The sequence below is a fragment of the Bacillus rossius genome, chromosome 1 (assembly GCF_032445375.1).
Source record: "Bacillus rossius redtenbacheri isolate Brsri chromosome 1, Brsri_v3, whole genome shotgun sequence".
In the NCBI taxonomy this organism is placed as follows: domain Eukaryota; kingdom Metazoa; phylum Arthropoda; class Insecta; order Phasmatodea; family Bacillidae; genus Bacillus; species Bacillus rossius.
In genome coordinates, this window is record NC_086330.1 from 246,635,501 (window position 1) to 246,657,011 (window position 21,511).

The window sequence follows — 21,511 nt, forward strand, 5'->3', positions numbered from 1 at the left end:
CAGAGGTCTTAATTGCCGGCTGGTCCAGGATCGCCGGAGCGTGGCATGGCCGCTTGTCCGGTATCTTCATTACGCGAGGAAGATTTGTGCCCCTTGATTGCAGGCTTGCCGCACGACACGGCCCCGGTGTTTAGCGGCGCTCGCAGCAGGGGAGGGGAGTGTCTTCTCTCAATGGCCGTGCCGGCAACACGAAACTTCGGGCGCTGCCTCCTCGTTCCCTGGGTAATTTATCGCTCGTGTTATTTCTCTGGTTGCACAGCCTGAAAACAGTCTAGAAGCCCTTTCCCCGGCCTCCCATTTACCGGCCTCCGGTTCCTGGTTTTTGTGTCCCTCCGCAGGCTCTCCCGGAACAAGTCCCGGGGTCTGCTGGGGCGTCGCAGGCGATCACCTCGGCGCGGGGAGGGGGCAGGAAGGCTCGGGAAGATTACACCGGGGGCCTGTCAGTTCGCATTATCGCCGCCAGGGCGTGTCGCCGCGCCATCATCTTCACGCATGGCTGCGCCCCGCGCACAAACTTTCCTCCGCGACTCCGCCACCCGCCGAGTCCCCTCGCAGTCCTGGAGGACCACGACCGCGAACAGCAACTTCGAGGGGCCCGCCAGACTTCGGAACACACCCTACCCGGCAGATGGATACCTTATGGATGCGGAAAGAAGGGCGCAAGTTCTGAAAGGTCACGCATGCAAAAGGAACTCCGTCCTGTTGACTCGCTGCGGCAAATAAAGCAAGTAACTTTGTGCTACATCTTAGAAACTTCGAAAACCCACCAAAACTTACTGTTAGTTTAAAAAATGACGTATAAGTTTCTATTTTCGAGTTTTCAAAAGTTTGAACGATCTTTGAATTAATGATACAAATCTTCATATCTATGAAGTGAAGGTGATTTATTATGTCGTAAGTGAAAGTTTTACTTTCACTTACGATACAACAAATGCTTTATATTTATAAGCAAGCACGTGTAATTCTTTGTAAATAGTTGGAGACATACATATAGTACATATAGTTACATAGATACACACACATATATATAAACTAAGTGGCGCGCTATGCTGTCAGCTCTTCTAGGATAATAACACACTGCTTGTCAATTCTCAATCGGCTCTTCTACAGCTGATAGAGCACAAAACAAACATTTATTTTGACAGCTATGGATTGTGCTGTTTTCGTTTTACGGTGAGCACAATTAGAAACAAAATCACCAGAAAAATTAAACGCATACTTGAGTAACAAATATGACGAGTTAATGCATGAAACACACCAAGCTTTATTTTCGGGAAAAGCACCGTGTTTGAGTTAGAGTTAAGACAGGAGATTTTTCTTCACACTTAAGTCACGTCAAATCCAAGGAGCGCCTTACAGTTTATCAGGTACTTCTAGTAATACTATGGAAGATGCTGACTCCATCATTATTATTCATATTACCGAATAGTTCATTTATTCATCTTTCTTTCCACAATTCGTTCAGAAAGCTCTAGTTCTCAGTGGGTTGAGAGTTTGTGAATAACTTAGCTTCCAGCTAACTGCAAGTGGATCTCCATTAGTTACATTAGTAACTAGGAATCACAAAATACGAGTTGAGAAGTAGGGAGATTTATGTGCATTTCAAATATGAGATAATAATGATTTACCGGTTGGTCCATTTTGAAAATGTTCGCTAAACGTTGTGACCATGTCGGAGAAGTACTAGCACTTAGACCCTATTAAAAAATGCTTCCTACAGGAAGGAGATAAAAATTATCGTTGATTGAATACTTTTATTTTTGACTTTTGATTTTGACAGTGATGTGGTTCGTGATAACGGCTGTAGTAAGTTCCGTATTACATTACGGCTCAGCATGCCGCAGGCAGTATTACTGTCAATCTTCGTGGACTGTGTAATAATAATTACTATAATTATTTTAGTTGATGCCAGTGTTTTTCTCAGGCGGTTCCAGATTAGTTTGTAAATTACTATAATTCTCTGAAAAGGTATAAACCCGTGGTAATTTTTTTTTTCCGTTATGCCATCAAGCAAGAAATGTGGAAGAAATAATTCAAAATTTAAATAATAGCAAGAAATTTAAGATGTGAAAATTTACGCGGGAAAAGATTTTATTTTTAAAGAGTTGAGTGACATATATTTATTGTAATTAAACTTGACGTTGAATCGTTTAGTGTGACTTGTAAAACATCGCCGACGAACCTCTATGCATTGAGATAATCATGATTTTATTTCTTCATTAGTTTGGTTTTCATCAAACGGATTTAACATATAGCCTACTAATTTATTTTAAGGTTTTATGTTATAAAGAAATATTTGTATCACTAATAGTTAGGGCCATGTAGTTTTCGCGAAAAGATTTATAGACCAGCTTTGTGTTAAAACACTGCAGCATCGTCTGTGTTTAGTGATTGGTTTTGTTTCTTTCCGTTGCATGTTTACTGTCGGTCCACAAATCACAGTCGTTCATTTCGGAAGCCAACACGTTCTGACTGGCCCGGCCAAACAGGGCGATGGCTTCTCTCGCAGATTGCAAGGAAACAATCGCTAACGCGAACATAACTTTTTGCAGTCTAACAAGCGATCAGATTTATTCGCGAAAAACACCTGCCCCTACTAATAGTGTCACGCTGCACGCTGCAATACTAATATATCACGCACCAATAGTATACCTTGTTAAAATAAAATTCTTTACCTTCCAATAATGAGAGGTATGACAATAAGAGTACGAATAAGTTTACACTGTAGTGTTTGCTGGTCGTGACAATGCACTGCTACTGAGCCCCAACACCTTTTGGTCCTAAACACTCAGAAGAGGCTATGTAATTTTGGGTAGAGTACATAAGAAGAGCCAGAACATGTTTATGAAGCTCAACGAAATAAAATCTAAAGAACTCAGATCCTTTTCATTTAATTTGTTGTGATAGGATATATATAAGTAATTCGTGCGTTTACCTTAATTTTATTGTCTATAGCGAAATTGTCAACACATTCCCTTGACGCCTCTGCACTTGGGACAAACTCAAAGGAGTATCATGACTGAAACCTCGAGGAAGTCAGTCCACATGTAGCATGTAGGTAGGACGGTACCTCTACGATTACATTGGGTTCCGAACCATTTAAAGAAGGAACACAGAGCTCAAAAAGTAATGTGAATCATGTAGGGATGTGAAAAGAGCATTCGATACTGGCTTTGGCACGTAAGTTTGACGCCTCAGTGATAATGACCACTGAGAAGTCTTAAATGACGGGAATATCATTTACTTGATTCAACTGCTTGAGTTCATCGCTTCATCCCTCAATCCCAGCAAATGATCTGGATGCAACAAGTCGTTAAACTCTTGCTCGTCCAGTGATGCGTTCACTGGGGTGCTTGGCCCCGGATCAGAGTCAGACCACTACTTACATTTTACTGATGCGGCGGTACGGAGTGAAGGCCTTGTGCGGCACCTCAGTGATGGTGTTCTGCTCCAGTCTCCTGCAACACGCCACACCACGTGTCAGCCAGCTAGCGGCTCCTTAGGTCTTCATGTGGCGGTGTGGTCGCCAGAGAAGGAAGGCCTGCGCATCTTAGGGTCTATTTCACAATTTTGACATTTCAAGAATTTAAAAAAAAATTAGAGCCGAAATAAAACCAACATTTTCGACCCTACGTCATAATTTTCAATATTTAAAATGGAATATTTGTGTTCTTAAATGTTTATGACAAACTTCAATTGGTACTGTCATTAAATTTGGTTTTATTTATGTATCACTATAAATATTAAAAAAAAAAATTCATAAAAATTGGTATATAAAAACTGTATAATTTAATAGTGGGTTTTAAGTAATGTGTATATATTTGAAAGAGAAACGTGACTTATGTATGTCATATAGTTATGCATAAAGGCTTCCAAGAAAATAGTTTATAGTTCATAAGGTAAATCATTTCAGGGGCTTGACGATGGAATATGAAATGAATTAAAGCTCTTGAGGGAAGCCAAGGTCTGCAACAGCGGGTGTACGCTTCTGCCACTAGCGTTAAGGCCCTGCCACACTGCCAATGTGTCGTCTCCCAATGTATTTGTTTAAAAAGTTTGATGAGTAATATTGGATGGAATATTAATTTTAATTTTCAATTGAATAAATATGAACAGATAATCTGGAATAAGTTTTAAATCTGTGACACTAACAAAGTTTATTATTGGACTGAGCGCACTCCAAATATTCACATTTAATATTATTTTTAAGTAAAATAATGCTTTACATTTCTAGATAGAAAATTTGAACGTACTATGATTTTTGTGCACTTCTTAACTTTTAAAAAATTTATTAATTTACATCTCATTGACACTCTTGCATAATAATATGAATTTTCTGTGGTGTTTAAAGGTAATGGACATATCATTTGATATTTACAGGTAAATTACCTAATGTAATACATTCTTATTATTATTGTTTAAGTTATTTCGCCTTTACAGCCTCTCTAATTGCCATTTGCTCACAGAGTACTTGCTGAGTGACGTCACCGGGAGGTGAGTGGAGGGGGAAGCGGAAGGGGCACTCACAGCTCGCTGGTGGCCGGCGGCAGGTGGTCCGGCACCTTGGCGAGCGCCTTCTCCTGGCAGTCCACGATGCCGTTGGCACACCTGCAGGGGTGCGGGCACTGCGGCTGGCTCGCGCACTCCCCCACGGGCCGCTCCACCAGGCCTGCCAACAGTGCAGCCACGACACTCCCTCCGGCATCCTCACATACAAAACTATTTGGGTGACAAAACAGGTTAGAGGCCATCTTTGAATGCGTGATGTAGTCAGTGCTACGTCACTTTCTTTTCTTACATACATTTACCTTTTTTCATTGAATTAATATCTTTATTGTATTGCTAATTTTATTTGATAAGTTTTTTTTAAATTTTATATACTGGTTAAGAAAACATGAGTGGTGATTTTAAGTCGTACTTGGTATGGACTTGGGATGAAAGTATTAGATAGAGGATACATAAATCAAATTATCAGTTTAATATTTTTAACTCATATTTTTTTAAAAAGGCGAATTTTAGAAGACTTATATAGTCTTTTATTTTGTATTTATTAATTTTCTTGGGAGTAGGAATATATTTATACGCACACACATATATATGGTATTATTTCAGTGTGTAAATTTACGATAGTGTGTTGAACCTATTTTCTTTACTTGAGCGGAAGGCGAGTAGTGCCTGGAGGGCGAGAGAGTAGAAGTGGACAGCAGCGTGGAAGAATGCTGGGCCCATAACCCAGAGGTCTGTGGATAATAACCACGCTCTGCTACCACATTCCAGCATATTTAATTTAAATTTGAGTTGTTGGTAATACTTTGTTTCGAATTGCTCACACATATGGTGAAATAAATGCTATGGTAAGTAATACATCCTATACATTTTTGGATTTTTTGAAAGCTATTGCATTTACTTATGAAAGATGCTGTCCTAGTAGTGGGACATGTCTCATTACTCGGTAGCGAGTGAGCCTAAAATGGCTTGTTTGTCATTAGAACTGCCAGAATCATGTGTCATGGCAGACAGCTGAGGCATTTTTGTGGTTATAAGCTCTAATTGTGCTTATTATTCTCCCCCCCCCCCCAAATTACAATGTAGTAAAGGTTCCATACTCCAATACATTTACTAGTGAATTTATGCATCTAAACACTTTGCATATAACTGGTTCAACAGTTCCGTGCCATTTGTAAACAAATGCACATGGCCTTGTTTGACATCATGTAATTTTGGCAGTTCTAAAGGAAAATCGTAAGCCAGTGTTAGCCCCATGCTCATGAGTGCAGAATTGGTTAACATCACAACTATAGTAACCGATCCTGCGAGCTTCAAGCATCGTGATGATGTCCTTTACTCAGTTCTGGTTCTTTCCCACACAGTCACCGTCGCTGTGGTGTGTACCTCACTGCCTGAGGTTTCCTTGTTAGGTGTTTCCACTAAAATTTTACATTGACTTATTTCAAGTTTTACATGATTTTAATGTTTGAATTTAAAATTTCAATTATATGTTTGGTAAATGAATTGACCTTAAAATGAAATACAAGTCTTTCACTTTTTCAATACACAGATGATTTAAACAATTTTAACGAGCCAGCAGAACGTTCATGGGGTATCCGTGGGGGGAAGGAGAGAGTGTGGTTAGAGAACATTTGTAACTAATCCTGACAAAATGTAGGGCAAAAAATTATAATAATTTTTTCCCTGTTGTTATTTTTTATTATTGTATGGATTCATGGTCCCTCCTCCCTTACGAAAGAGGTTGAATTCCATAACATGCCCTCCTTTTATTCTGGAGCATTATATTTTATATTTGTCAACGTAAATTACGTCTAATTATACTTTTTTTTAATGTTGGATATGAGTGCGCGTATACTTAGATGTCCTACAGGTCTCTTAGCCCTCCCCTAAGGCGGGAGAGTCAATAGCATGATCAATAGAAAAAAATTTAATAATTAGTCACACACAACTTTTTAAAAACATTTTAGTATATTTTAAAAACCAATGCTGTGGGACTTAGATTTCCTGAATAACGTATACCAAGCTCTCAGCGTGAGAACTACAGGAGCTTATAGTATATTTATAATATGATAAGTGACATCATAGCTCGGTAGATGGAAAATAGATGGGGATTTCACTATAGCTGAATATCTACCGCATTAGACAATAACTCTGTAATATCAAAGTGTGAATTACTCTACCGATTACTCTTCCCCGCGGTGAAATAATCATATCTATATTTATTAATATAATGGTTTTTTAATAAAATGTTCTTACAATGATTTTCTATTTTACATTAAAATAAATTATTTGTTTACATTATTCTTAAACTTTCCAAGCTAACAACTTGTGTGACTGGCATATGTGACCTCGTCAAATAGGTGTATAACGTCGTTAAATATTCAGCAGCTATTCAAATTTACTACTTTTTCTCAAACATGTAGAGAATGGGCTGCAACCAATCAACTAACGACGCAGAGTGCAGTCTGAAGTGCTTGCCGTCATCATTCGGCTAATTTGACAATTTCCCTGCATGAACTCTGACTTTAAAAGTTGGCCTTAGCTAAAACACTAGGTATGTGGTGAGCGGATGTTTGAAAAATTCCCTTTTTTTGTTTTGAAATAAAATCGTTTTTACGGGAACAATATTATTCTTTAAAAAATTTGAGTTCTTATATTTAGGCTCTCGTTTGGTATTTTTTTAATCGTCAGCATCTTTGAAAATTAAAAAAAAGCTGTATATATGGATATCTGTATATGTTTTGCATGTTGGCCTGCACTCGCGCTCCGAGTGGCCCACGGGAGACGCCGTCTCACCCGAGCACTTGAACTCCTGGTCGTGCAGGTCCGCCACGCTCTGGCCCTTGAGGTGGTTGGGCGAGAAGCAGCGCGTGTAGAGCGCGAGGCGCGGCGAGCGACGCAGGCGGCGCGCGAGCCACGCCAGGTGGCAGTCGCAGATGAGGTTGTTGTCGGCGAGCCTCAGCGTGCGCAACTCGTGCGCGTCCTCCAGCATGTCCTTGGCCAGCGCCGTCAGGTTGTTGTTGTTCAGCGTCCTGCGGGACCCAGCCACTCATTGCCTGTTATCCCCCACCCTCCCGGGATCCCATAACCAGGCAAGGATTTGAAATCAAGCATCTACCCCCCACCTCCTTCATCAACGTGACGACTTTCTGCGTACGCCTGGGTGCCGGAGGCTTGTTATTTCCTTGGCCTACCTCAAAAGTTGAATAAAAAGTAGAGGGATTTGAATTGGAACCTATTGCGTAATGAAAGCACGAAATACTCTGATCCCTACATGTATTTCGGTAAACAATTTTACTTTATTTTTAGAATTATACACACTGAGTTATGTTTAGAAAAAAATCTTATTATTTATAAAACAAGGCCAAATATGCGGCTTAAATAAGTTTTGTGTGATCTGCTGTAGCAAAAAACCAGACATTTTCTTTAAAAAATATTTTGAACATAGAAGTTTTCATGGCGAAATACACATGTTGCACTAACATGCCAATAAAGTTTTCTAAAACAAGTGTCTTGACTAGGGATCTTTAAGTTGTGAAATCGTTTGACAAAAGGAATTACATATCTTACACAAGTATCGCTTTCGCGATTACAACAAAGATAATTCTCTGAGCCAAAATTAACCTTCAGGAATATAATGGACGAATTGTGAGCAACACAGCCAACCATTTGACGGCGCCGTCTCAAGTTGCAATATGACTGAAGAAAATATTGTAGAAGGACACCCTTTTTGACTGAAGTCAAGCCCATAGGTCAGTGAACCCGTAGAAATTTTGTTTCACGGCACACTTACTCGGCAGATTTTTGAGGAATCTCAGAGAACTTAGTACGTCCTACTTTCAATGTAGAAATTGCTTAAAATATCGAATCTTGTGCATACAAATATGAACTGTTCCAACTTACTTCATTACTTTGAAAAACCTTAATATGTGGACTTGTTTGAATGCAAAATGTAACGACTATATAATTTTTAACACCAGCTGTGCTGTTTACATTTTGTATTCAAACAGATTTGCACTTTTGTTAATTATTCTACGATCAGAAGTATGTTCACAAGGTAAATATTTTCATGTACTAGACTCGATAGTTCAAGCAATTTCTGTATTAAAAGTTGTACATATTAAGTGTTTAGTTATTCCTCCAGAAAGTTCCGAAAAGGTGTGCTGTGACTGCTAGTTTCCGTGGATTCAACTACCTCACAGTCATATTGCAACTGAACACAATGCCGTCAGGTGGCGGCCATCACCTTCTGATATCAGTGAAAAACATGTAGAACATTAGATACAGTTACAGGCTTTCATGACAAAATAAAATTGTTAAGAAAAGTCTACATATTTTTCAAAACGGTACCAACTTAAACAATACGACCCGTGTTTGGATAGTACCAACAACCTATGGGTAAGTTGGTACTGGTGTTTGATTCCTACGAACCATACGTCTTTCAGTAAGACACTGTGGGCATTAGACAACTAAGCATCTCCTTAGTTATTATCTAGATGCAGTTTCAGTCGATATGTTTGCAGACGACTGTATCGCACCGCAGACCTGGGAGCGATGGCCTCTCAGCCTTCCTGCGTGATCTCCAGCGGTTGACCGGGTGGCATACCTTCTGCAGGACGTGACACGGGGCCGTGGGCCACGACTGTCCGCGCCTCGGCCAGGCGGGACAACGCGGTCTCTGTGTGTCTGTGTGTGTCCCTCCAGCCCACACAACACGGCGCGAGGACATCGCAACAAACACTGTTGTCAACGTCAACAATGGTGAAGTTGCCGAAGGACACGAAAGAATATTAGACGCACGTCTGTGTATTGCGAAATATTTCCAAGCAACATCAGTTTTTAAAAAATATAAGAATTCAATGGGTTTATTCTCTCTGTAGCGAAAATCCATTTTTTTTCAGAGGAAGACATGCGGAAGAGTATAGTTTAATACTTTTTCAACATATTTCAGGAACTTATTATATCTTAACGAACATATTTAAATTGCCTGGTAATCATTTTATTTGTAATTTAAGAAGTAGTGTTTGAAAAAAAGCTTTCTGAATAGATTTTATCATATAGTGTAAATAAATCGATAAAACAACATTGTAGCGTTTTGGTTTTCATGCAAACAATTTGCAAGAAATTTCTTTGAATTTACTCTACATCGCTCATTTCATAGGAGGGTGAACAGATGTTATTTATTTATAGATCAGTAAAACACAAATATAACTTACAAGGGTATTTGTGTGATGCATTTGTCTTTAGTACAAAACGTTTACAGCCTTTTTAAAATGTTTTGATTGGCACACGTATTAATGTGATGATTTGGAGCATGACAAGTCTCATCACGTATGGTCGACCTGGCGTTCTCGCGTGGAGGAACTTCGCGTGTGAAACGAGACTGTTAGCATTTTGTCTCGTCCGGGCTAGCCCGCCACGACCAGCACGAGTCGGCGCATGGCTGTTGCTGCCCTGCCTGGCCGCTGCTGCCCCGCCACGCCGCTGCTGCCCTGCCTGGCCGCTGCTGCCCTGCCTGGCCGCTGCTGCCCCGCCACGCCGCTCGAGCTGTCCGCGGCGAGGCCTGCTCTCCATGCCCAGACTACTGTAGTGTTGCCGGCTCACACCTTGGCTGTTCCGGGAAACTACTACTCTACAACTGGGAAGTTAGAGACGAATACAAAAAAAACTGTGCAGGGCCTTCAAGAGAAACCAAGAGGCAGGGGTTAGTAATTTTATCTATAATTAAATACACAACATTTCCCACCCCACAGTTAAAAAAAATCTGAAGATTGTAAACAGGATTGTAACCATAACTGTAAACGTGATCCAAGCGAATCGCATTACTTTTAAGGTTTTCTAGGAATCCCATAAAATAGTTTTCGTCCTATGAGGGTAAACAAAATCATTAAAAAATTCTAGATCAAAACGATAGTCCCTCTGGTAGCTGAAACCCAGATATTTAGAGCAACTACCCCCCCTCCCCCCCCGTCTCCGAAATCCCAAACCCTAAAACTATACCCTGTCGTCGGTCCTGAAAATGTGCTCAGGAATTGGAGAAGAAATTGTTCTTGGCCTATTTTACGGAACCATGGGAAGCCGAAATTAAGATCACTGGACAGGTATTCGAACCCAGGTCTTCTGAATGTGAGTCACATCACGCCTCTTATTTTTGTCTTCCACGTAGAATGATGCGAGATCACTTCAAGGGCAAGAAACCAAACTTGTTTGAATAAATATTTAATTTTGAAAGTGTTTGGCGACAGTACTATTAAATGTTGAGAGGCATAAACGAAATTATTCTAATGAATAAAATATTACACGGTAGTATTCATAATACTGCTATTAGAAAACAAGAATTTTTATTTGTTTTTTGAGATGTTGAACAAGGTTGAAGTTAAAGCACAGGGTGTTGGACCTGTTTCAGGGAACGCGCTGGTTCCCACAGAATGGTGTTTGCGATAAATTCAATCTTGTCTCGGCAAGTTTGGCCGAGGAACGGAGGTAGCAACAGTTTTCTAATCTTTTAAAGAGCTTTAAAATGTTAAACGCATCTCCAGGGCGAGCACATAAATTGCGGCCGCCCCATGCGGTGGGGGGGGGGGGGGGGGGGGGGGCAGAGCACCTCCCACGGGCGACAGACCGGCAGCCTCGCGGGTAATTGGATATAACAATGCCCCGCGCCGGGCAGCCACGCGGGGAGTTCACCTTTCCTCGCGAGCGTCTCTCGGCGGAGAGCCGCTGGAATCAGATCAGTGATGCGATATGAGACGGGATATGGAGAGCCTCGTTCCCCGGCCAAGTAGATTCACTTCACGACACCGACCATCGCCAACCTATCATTCTTTTTTCTTTTTTTCTTTTATGTTGTTAAAACCACTTCTAAAGACTGTCTTCGACTCCGGTGAACTGTGGTGAGCTCTGGGCCAAGCAGGAAGTTCGAAAGAGTATAAAGATCAGTCCACGTCAGCGCGTGTGCAGTCCGTGCCTGAGCTAGACTGGGCCCACGCAAGTCTGGGACCATTAGGGTCCTAGCTGATGGTCTCCGTTCCCAAAGGACAACAACTAACGGCTAAAGTTACTGTTGAGCTGGCTACATAAGTCTACGTCCAAACAATGCCCTATTAACTGCTCGTTCAAGTGATTTAAGTCTTCTGAAATTTTAATACCTTCGTGATTAACCACAAAAGACAAGCGAACAGTATCAAAACTTAAATAACTTTAATCTCTACGTAAACTGTAAAACAAAACCAAGGTGTCAGTATTAAAATCAATTACTTTAGTAATTAACGCGTAATTTTAATTATAAATGACCGCCGTGTAAGCTTTATGGCGAATCAAATCAGAGAGAAAGTTAGGAATCTTGAAAACCAAGAGAGGTCAGTTTTTTAAAATACTATTAGCTGACCTAATTTTACTGTTCAAAACTGAGGCACGAGACTCGTATTCAAAACTTCGTTCACCTGTTAGTTCTCTTTAAAGAAAGAGGCACAAAACCAATGGAGTACTAACAGAGACATATACTGGTGCAAGTAATGTGGTACCGTGTATACGCGCAAGCTTCCGATATGATGTGCAATAGTTTTGTCCATCAGTTTGCTACGATGCATTTTTAAGCAACGATTATGATTTATAACTTTTGTTGTTTAAATAATAATGCCCAATAGAATGGATTTACATTTTTTAAGTATTCTTTATGTATTGTTACGAATGCGAGAGACCAGACCACGACGCCAGGTTCGGATCTGGCTGACAGCCCTGCACGGTCACTGGCGTCACGCGCTGTGTCACGTGCGGTCTACTGACGTAAGGCATGCCAAGCGCACCTGGCCGGATTGCTAGGGTCGTCGCTACCCCCTCCCCCCTCCGCACCCGGTGCATCGTCCTGCCTCGGCGCTGTTATCTATCGCTGAGCGGCCTTGGGAATTCCGCGAGCCATCGCACGGAGTGGCGTGAAGAGGCACTGCCTTTATCGATGTTTCGAGCTTCGGGACGGCCCAGGATGACGCGACTCGTCACAGCCGCTCTCGTCGGTTCGTGAAGGCCACCCCAGGTACTTAAGCAGCGACGCCGGCCTACGCGGGGGTGCCGAGAGAGTTCCGCGACAGTTCCGAGAGAGTTCCGAGAGTTCCGCGAGTGAAGGGAAGTGCAACATCGGCGAAGAGGGTGAGAGACCCGTCGAGAGTGGCGCGACGTGGAGCGACGGGACCGTGCGAGTGTGATCGAGTGGCGTGAGACTGTGTGAGTGGACAGGCGCGTGGTAAGGGGCGAACCACTGTTGAGCCTAGCTCCAGCGAGGAGTGCGAACCGTGTAACTTGACAGACATTGAGTGACTTGAAAATTAACATTTTCAAGTTCCAGTGGTTGGTGATCGGACATTTTTAAGAAAACGTTATTTATCAGTACTGTAAATTTTAGTAATTAATAAAACTGTAATAAAACTTAATTAGGCTATCCCTTACGAACCCAGTTCCCCCCACATAGGTCCTAACAGTATTTATGTTACAAGATATGTCAGTCCTATGAAAAGATTTTTGAAGTGAAAATTCTTTACTGAGGGGGCAACAATTTTAGAGTAATAATTTCTGATCGCATGAGGTAAATGGTCAGGTACTTAGTGGGGAACCGGTAGAGCAGGAGAGTGCGTCAGCGGCGACGCCACTCCAACGCATGCGCTAGCGGTCGATTGGGAAGACGACAAGGGGGCTGGAGGGATATGCATATAGCGTGGCATGCTATTATATGCTATTTGTAACGGCCGGAAGGCGAGATGGCAGGGGACAGGTATAAATGACGCAGCAGTGATGATAAGGAATTCTCGTAACGCTGCTTGTGTTTGTCTACTCCTCAGTTTTCGTAACGGCTGACGATTGACACTGCCATATTTCTTATATTTTAGTTTAAAAATCTACAATTTATTAATTCGTGTGGAAAAGAGTTATTGATTTGTGCAGTAGAGTTTATAATTATCATTCATTTTTATGTGAATTGTTTGGTCGAAAATAAAAATAATTTATCTGTATCTTTACCTAAAACGCAAGACGTTTCACATATTTTCGTGCGTGGACTCCACGCGCACACTATTTTATGTCAAAAACTAAAATTTAAAATTATCAATAGTAGTAGAATTTTGAATATACAATTTTGAGGCAATGATGCGTGTATGCTTACATCTATATAAATTATATAAATAAAATTGAAAAGGTTAATTCGTCTAAATCTTAACTCTCAGAACGTTCCTTAACAGATTGATTTGAAATTTTGACACAACGTTGCATTCCAATACTCGTGTGTTTATATATATATATATATATATATATATATATATATATATATATATATATATATGTATGTGTGTGTGTGTGTGTCTGTCACACCAGTGATAGGTAAAAAGATAACACAGATAAAACATGTATTTTTAACATATTCATTATTATAGAGTGAGATATATAGAGATATAGAAATGTATATAGAGAGATAGAGAGAGATAAGATATACAGAGAGATGTAGATATATAAGTAGATAGAGAGATACAGAGGTATACATTGAGGAATAGATAGAGAGATAGAGAATTAGAGAAGGATAGTGAGATGCTTTGTATATGTGTATTTACTTCAAAGAAATTACAAAAATATATTATTGAGGCGTTGCATCGCATGCCAGGCATTAGATAGTAGGTTAATATATCTTTGAGATCTCAATACAGCATAAAGGAGAAGCCGTTAGCAAGTTGAACAGGAGAACCCTGTACGAAGGGAAACTGGTGTGGGCGCTCCGCACTGGCAGGCCTGGGAGGCCTCCGCCAGGAGCAGTTCGCCTGGAGCTCGCGCGGCGCTGAGGCTGCAGCGCTACGGCGGGAAGCCAGATTCCTCCGAGGCGGGCGAGTAATAAAATCTTAAAGAGCTAATGAATATTCACGAGTAATTTGTTAGCGAGCGGGATCAGGGTTGACGCAGGTGCGCTGGTGTTTATGGCGGAGTGCCTCCCCGACCCTCGCCCACGGGGAAGCCAATACGCCCGACGGCGCGCAGGGGCAGGTAATTACACCAGCTCGCGGGCCGTTCCGAGACTCGTCGTGGCCAGGCGTTTAGGCCCGCCGGCTCGTAACCTGCCTGCTTTACTAGCCACGCCCACGAGGTCGGCCCCGCTCACTTGTGTTCCCCTGCGCGCACATTGTTCCATGCAATCATTTTACTAGATACAAAACATTTAGTTTTACAGCCTGTTACTTAAAACACTGAAATTAAACACCATTTTGAAATGTAACATTGCTCTCGGTATACGAATTCTGGTTGGAGTAATTACATGAATACGACGGAATCACAAAGCCAAAGGGAAACTTTATAGTGACAACAGTTTAATGAATTTTAACAATTTTGGCAATATTTTAGTAAAATTCATTGACGAAAATGAGGTCCAAAGCCGGGATTAAGTATTTTTTTAAAAAAAAATTCGCTTTTATCGGAACAGTTTCATTATGTAGTTTGAAATTTCAGTCCACAAATGGGATGATTCGATAGTCCTGCAGTGAATTCTAGCGGCGGGTGCGAGAACGGTGTGGTAAAAAATTCAACATTAAGTGATAAGTCCAAGTTTCGTATTTTAAGTGTAATTGCCAAATGATAACACATAAATTTGCTCGTTCGATGTTACACATCTTTGGCAAGTACTGAAAGACTCGCTCACAATTTCTTTCCCTTCAGATTTTAGAGAAGTAGTGCCTATTTTCGAATTTCAAAACAAAAATTTTCAGTCCTTAGCTGTATTTAATCGTGATATTTGATTTCCTTGGTTTACCAAAACCTTTTCAAAAATTATAAATGGTTAATTACTAAAAAAAACTATCTCAATATCTCTGATTTGTAAAGTGTGTTTCCGTCTGTTTACGAGCCGTGTATCCAATAAAGCTAATGAAACCTTTTTTCAGCAGCTCAATGTTAGTAAATTAAAATGAGTTAATTAATAAATTCATGTCACTAGAGAGCGAAGCCCCTAAGAGCACAAGACCACGTAGGACCCGGTATTTCAAGTTACCAAGTCTGCGCTGTGGCCCTAAGCGCGCTAAAAAACATTACATAACAAATTTCATATGAAAACGCACTCACAATTAATTGGGTAGAAACGAACTTCCAAAATAAATAATATAACAAAAATTACATTTACTAGACTAAAATACGTAAACTCTATTTAAATGACGAAAGCGGGGTTTGTAAATAAAAATCAGGAGAAAATTAAATAGTAATATTTAAAGCTTACCATTTTGTAAATTTAATGGATATTAAGTTTTAAAACGTTCGCCACCCTTGCATTGTCTCATCAGCATATTCTTAGGAGTCTTGAGGTCCTGGAAATTCGGCACACAGATCCCCGATGCCTTTGTGTAATGTGTCGTGACAAGTTTTTTTTTGACACTTTCGTCCTAGTTTTTACCAGGGACGTTGAGTTCATTTAGTCAAATAAAGTAAAATAATACTTAGGCATCATGACTTAATTAATTTTTTCCCTGTGTTAATTAACCTATTTTCACGTAATGACTGGATTAAAGCCTGATCTTAGTTTCATAAATAAATTTAAAAACGAACATTTAAAAACAAGTTGTTATTAAAGCTTTGATCAAAGTTTCAACGAAAAAAGTATACGCTAATATAAGGTATTGTCACAGACCTGTAAACGTCCCTCAGTGTACGATGTCGCACTTGAAAATAGGCCAAGGCTAGCGCGAACGCACAGTGCGCTGCAGAAGAATATCACCGTGGGCGACATGAGTACTACAAACAAACGCGTTTTTTGCTGGACTCCATTAGCAGAAATCGATAGAAAAGATATGCGATCGAGTGAGATATGGTGCATTTTTTCCCTCGCGTCCGTTCCACTGACCTGGATACGCGGCGTTCCAAGATCATTTTATCCGTCTATTTTGTGAGCTCGTGTGGCTTTTCACTGCACACTGCTCCACTGCTTACTTTGGCGCGAACACAATGATACTGGCCAGCATTATCCTACGGCTTATTTCAGCATCGCTTGTGTCCAGTGTGTATAGTTAGTCCGCGTTAGGTAGCCCTTATCTTAGGATGGCAGTTGTTCGGGAGAGAAGCAAAACCAGTCGTATGTTTATTGATGTTTTATTTATCATGTATTACATAATCATACAACTTGCAAGTGGCACACCTGTTTTCTTATTTGGTATTATTAGGTTTGTTCTCAAAAATTCACACGCGTAAACAAAAATTCACTAAAAAATTGTATTAAAAATTTTTAAACACTTTTTTACAGTATAAGATAAACTGCCTTCTACACCTAGGGACAGAGCTTAACATTTTATTTTATGTTTCATTTACACTAACCTAATGGAAAAATTCTGTACTAATAATAAAATAGTTCGAGGTAAAACGTATGTAAATTTGAGGAAATTTTGACAGAAACGTTTAGAAACTGCCATCAACATTATAAAAAGTAATGAATAGTTATAAAATATATACTTCAAAACTCGTAAGGGGATGAAAAAAGGGTAAATATGGTTTAAGGATAGTTAATCATATCTCCGAAGCTAAACAAGTATAATAAACTATAATGTGCACAAATAGTGAACATACTTAAATGACTAAGTACAATGTCACCATTTTGTGAAATTCAAACCCTAAAGGGTGAAAAAGGGGTAAGTATGTTTTTAAGATAAATAATTTTATATATCCGAAGCTAATCAAGCATTATAAAATATTTGGTACTAAGAATCAAAAATCACAAAAACTACCAACCACAATTTTACAATTTTCCTAAATTAGTATTTTTACCTCTTGGGGTTGAATTTAGTGGATATTATTAAAAAAATAAAAAGTTAGACAATCCACTATATCAATAAATGCAGGATAAATTTTAATTCAATATAGATGTAAGTTTGGTATAAACATTTTGGGTTTCACATCTGTGGTAAAACCGACCGGGATGAATGTGCTTCAAATTGATTTAAGTACCTATATTGCCATATCTACTAAATCTGTAGTTCCGAAATTTTACATTAACAACTATGTGGGAAAAGAGAAGTGGGGTGAAATATTTGGAATTTTTGTTTCAGCAATACTACGCATACTAAGAATCAACAAACACGCTTGAAAATAAATTTGATACCTTTACTCTACATTTAAAAGAAAAATGCATCTGTATTAAAAATCTTCAAACAATGTAGTTATCTGTATTAAGGTGAAATTATTTAATCATTTTAAGGATAGCTACATCAAAATTAAATGAAAGTGTAAAGGATGGCATAATATTAAAAAAATTAAATAGGCACGTTTTAAATTTTATTAAATTAAATACCTCATGAAATAAAAAAAAAGCGACGTGTTTTCATCAAGGTTAGACAAATCCTCTAACACACTAAAACGGGAGTTTAAAAATCCATAAAACAAATTAAAAACGCTTACACATAAACACTTGAGAAAATATCTTTCTAAACAGTTTTGTTGCGAATTAAATATTTTGTACGATGACAATTTATTGTGTTTTGTTTTCTTTCGTGAAAATGTTTCGAATTAATCACATAATCTTGTTACACATCTTCGGCAGATATGGGTCTAGCGGCGATTACCTCCCGGGCAACACGGGCCCCGGATCTGAGCGTGTGACTTCTTCCTGCGGGGTTGCCTCAAGGGACAGGTTTTCAAACATCGTCATCACACCTTGGAAGAACTGAAGATGCGAATTCGGGAGTGTACGAAAATGTGTCTAAAAGCGGTCGAAGAGATCCGAAATCGCCTTCTTCAATGCATCGTTGCTGATGGCCACCATTTTTCCGATGTGTTCTTCAGAACTTTATTGGAAAAAAATGGGATGTAAACTGATTCCAATTTTTTTAAAAAAAATCTCATTTCTGTAAGTTTCTCCTTTTTTTTTTAAAAAAAATCTTCAAAACCGATACACGCCTTTTGCTCCGCTATATACTTGGCAACCAAGAAGCAGATCGGTGCGTTATAAACGCGTGTTTACTTATGTCTGATTTTAAGTATGTACGTATGAAGCGAAGTATACTTACAGCACTTCCAGGTAATGTAGGCCCTTGATCGCCATTTCGTCTATACACGTCAATTGGTTGTTGTCCAGTTGCCTGCAACACACAATCAACAACAAATTACAATCGCACAAACAATGAAGGGCCTTACAAGTTCTTTACACATTAATTTGTTTAAAAATACCAACAAAGTCGTCTTGCAACTGGAGACAAGTGAGGGGAAGACAATTAATATAAACCACGCCAACAAGTTTTGCTCTAGGGTAAAAAACTACCTATTTTTAAAACATGTATTTATAGTTCTACACAATTTTGAAGAAAAATTAAAATGTAGCCTTCAATCACCTTAATCACAGCTTAGGGTAATAACTTACAACATGCATATAATGGACACAATTAAGTTACTTTCACTGTGTGAACCGTTTGTGAGCCTGTAACGTGTTTCAATATCAATTAATACGAAGCTGTTATTTTTATTTTTGTGTTAATCACTTCATTGTGTGAGGTATAACAACACACGCCAGTGGTCAATTCGAGCACAGTGAATACAGTAAATAATATTCAGGATATAAATTAAAAATAAACAGATAAATAGCACACAAGTTGGGAGTTACTAATTAATGCTAAGTCTTCTTTTAATCTGCCAAGTTGGGAGAAGAGAGATAGAACTGTTGTTTTCTCAGCTCTTGAGAGCTAAGGGTGCTCCACAGATATTGCCACTGAAAATGTTTTAAAAACTTAGATATTTTTAAAGCCAAACTTTCTCGGAGAGCAACTTGTGTCTGTTCTTTCACAAACCCCATCACACTTCATCACACTTAACAAACTTTCAAACACTAAACCGAATCACACCAAAATCGATAGATGGGTTTTTAGGGTCTCCTTTTTAAAAATTATGTTACACACTCTCTAATAAAATGCTTGCATAAAAAATTTCAACCTGACCTGGCATATTTTTATATTAGTGTTTTATTTAAAGAAACATACAATCTAGACATTAAAAAATATATACTATTAATTATGACAGCGTGACATGTTTATTCCGATAAAATGGGAGGTTGTATACACATAACTTCCATAAATCTTTATAATGTAAGTCCAGATTAATAAATTTCAAATAATTATTGCATGTTAATAATTACACCGTAACCTTTACTAGCTTTAAATAATTATTTCTTACTCACGGATAGGCAATTTGTTAAATATTCAGAATACTCAATGACCAATCTCTGCAAATGATAAGTTAACAAAGTTTATATCTCAGAGCTTTATTATTATGAATAAATTTGCAATATTGTATCATAACTTTTAAAGTTTTGGTTGTTTTGTACATTATTTATTTTAAGTAATTGCGCAAAAACAAATTGACAAAATACTATAGGATTTTAACTGAGATAGCTAGAGCTTTTCTGTGAACATGGCTAAAATTCTCAATAGTAAGTTACGTTACAGATTAAAATTCACTTGTATGAACAACATGTTAGTTTCATTTCCATTTATGAAAAAAATATGATATTCTATTACTCTTACGAACACGCCTAGACTGCGGCAAATGAAACAGAAATTAAAAAAATAATTGCATTACTTTTGCTGTTTTGGAATCAGCAAGTGTTATTTTTAATTCCAAATAAAAAAGTTAAATTACTTGAATTTATTTTTTGTCATCTACAGCTAAATTTTATGTATTAAAAGTTAACATTGATATAAATGTGCCATTTAAAACACTGATAAAATAAAATTCCAAAATCTAGAGTTTTTAAACATTAGTTAAATAATCATCATCGGAAGAACATGTAATAAATCATAATTAAAATTGAGGTATATAATTAAAATACTTATTTTATTTAAAGAAACGCTAACTCTATACAATCTAATAAAAGAAGGACGAGCATGAGGCTGTAATATGATAAATAATTGAAGTGCAAGTGCTTTTAAAACAATGTTTACGAAAAATTAGAATATATAAAGAAATCCAGCAGTCATATTTGCACCCAATTATTCCAGAACAAGTGTTAATTTTTTTTAAACTCAAATTATACAGCTGGTTCAAACATGTGTGCAAGGTTTTAAACCATTAGTACCTATACAAATCAAAATTTCAAGAAATTCTATTTTGTTGATTTTTCGTGGAATGCACATAGTTATAAGGAGCTAAATGCAGTCCAGTAGCCGATAGCAAGCCGGCGATAGTTCCTGAATCCACGCCAGCGCGCCACTACACTGCAGTCACCGCAGGCAGCTCTTCCTCCTCGAGGCGTTGAATAAGCGTACGGGGGTCAGGAAGAAGTCAGGATAAAGTCAGGAGGATGTCGCGAGAAAGTCTCGATGATGTCAGGAGGATATCAGGTGGCAGTCAAGAGAAAGTCAGTGCGTGCCGTAAGTTGAACCAGATGAGTCTGTCGGGCATCGAACCCAGGAGTCTCTGTCAGTTGCTCAGAAACCCTCAGCTATCTGTCAATATTACGAGGACGAGTGCCGAAAAACCCGGTGTTATTAGCTTCGTGGTTCCTAAAGTAGATTTATAAAATCTTTATGACTACAGTGCTTCTTCCTCTCTTATAACTCTTACGTAAAATATATTGTAAAGTGACAATTTATTGCATAAAGATGTAACTTTAATACTTATATTTTCCTCAAATCCGTAAATCTTAATTGTTTCTTGCTTAAAATAAATTCATGAGTTATAAATCGGAAATGACACAAACGTTTAGTGTTTAAAACACAGCAATTAGTTATTAATTTTCAACAGAATTTATTGATATTTGATTTACACCATAAATTAAGTGTTAGTGTTTAAGAGCAAAACTTACAAAAGTTGGGAGCGTGGCTGCGAAACGCGTTGGAAGTGAAACTTCCAGTTAGAGAAATATGATATTTTTAGGGTGCATAATTATTTAAAAGACGTGTTCAAGTCTGCAGCGGGAGCGCTCTATGGCGTATCTACATAATAACTCTCTCGCACAATTGCTCATAAGGAGGGGGAGGGGGTAACGACGACCCTTGTAATCCCGCCAGGC

At 38.8% G+C, this 21,511-nt stretch overlaps 1 protein-coding gene across 4 annotated transcripts in view; it reads right to left on the reverse strand.

Moving 5' to 3' along the window:
• The window catches only part of LOC134527439 (protein slit), a 1,108,315-nt gene that overhangs the window by 89,298 nt on the left and 997,506 nt on the right, over positions 1-21,511 (reverse strand). For all 4 annotated transcript variants that reach the window (XM_063360124.1, XM_063360123.1, XM_063360122.1 and 1 more), the window contains exons 6-9: positions 18,519-18,590; positions 7,306-7,541; positions 4,528-4,669; positions 3,387-3,458 (exon numbers count right to left, since the gene is read on the reverse strand). In XM_063360124.1, coding sequence (XP_063216194.1) covers positions 3,387-3,458; positions 4,528-4,669; positions 7,306-7,541; positions 18,519-18,590 — 522 coding nt within the window. The remainder of the gene's footprint in view (positions 1-3,386; positions 3,459-4,527; positions 4,670-7,305; positions 7,542-18,518; positions 18,591-21,511) is intronic.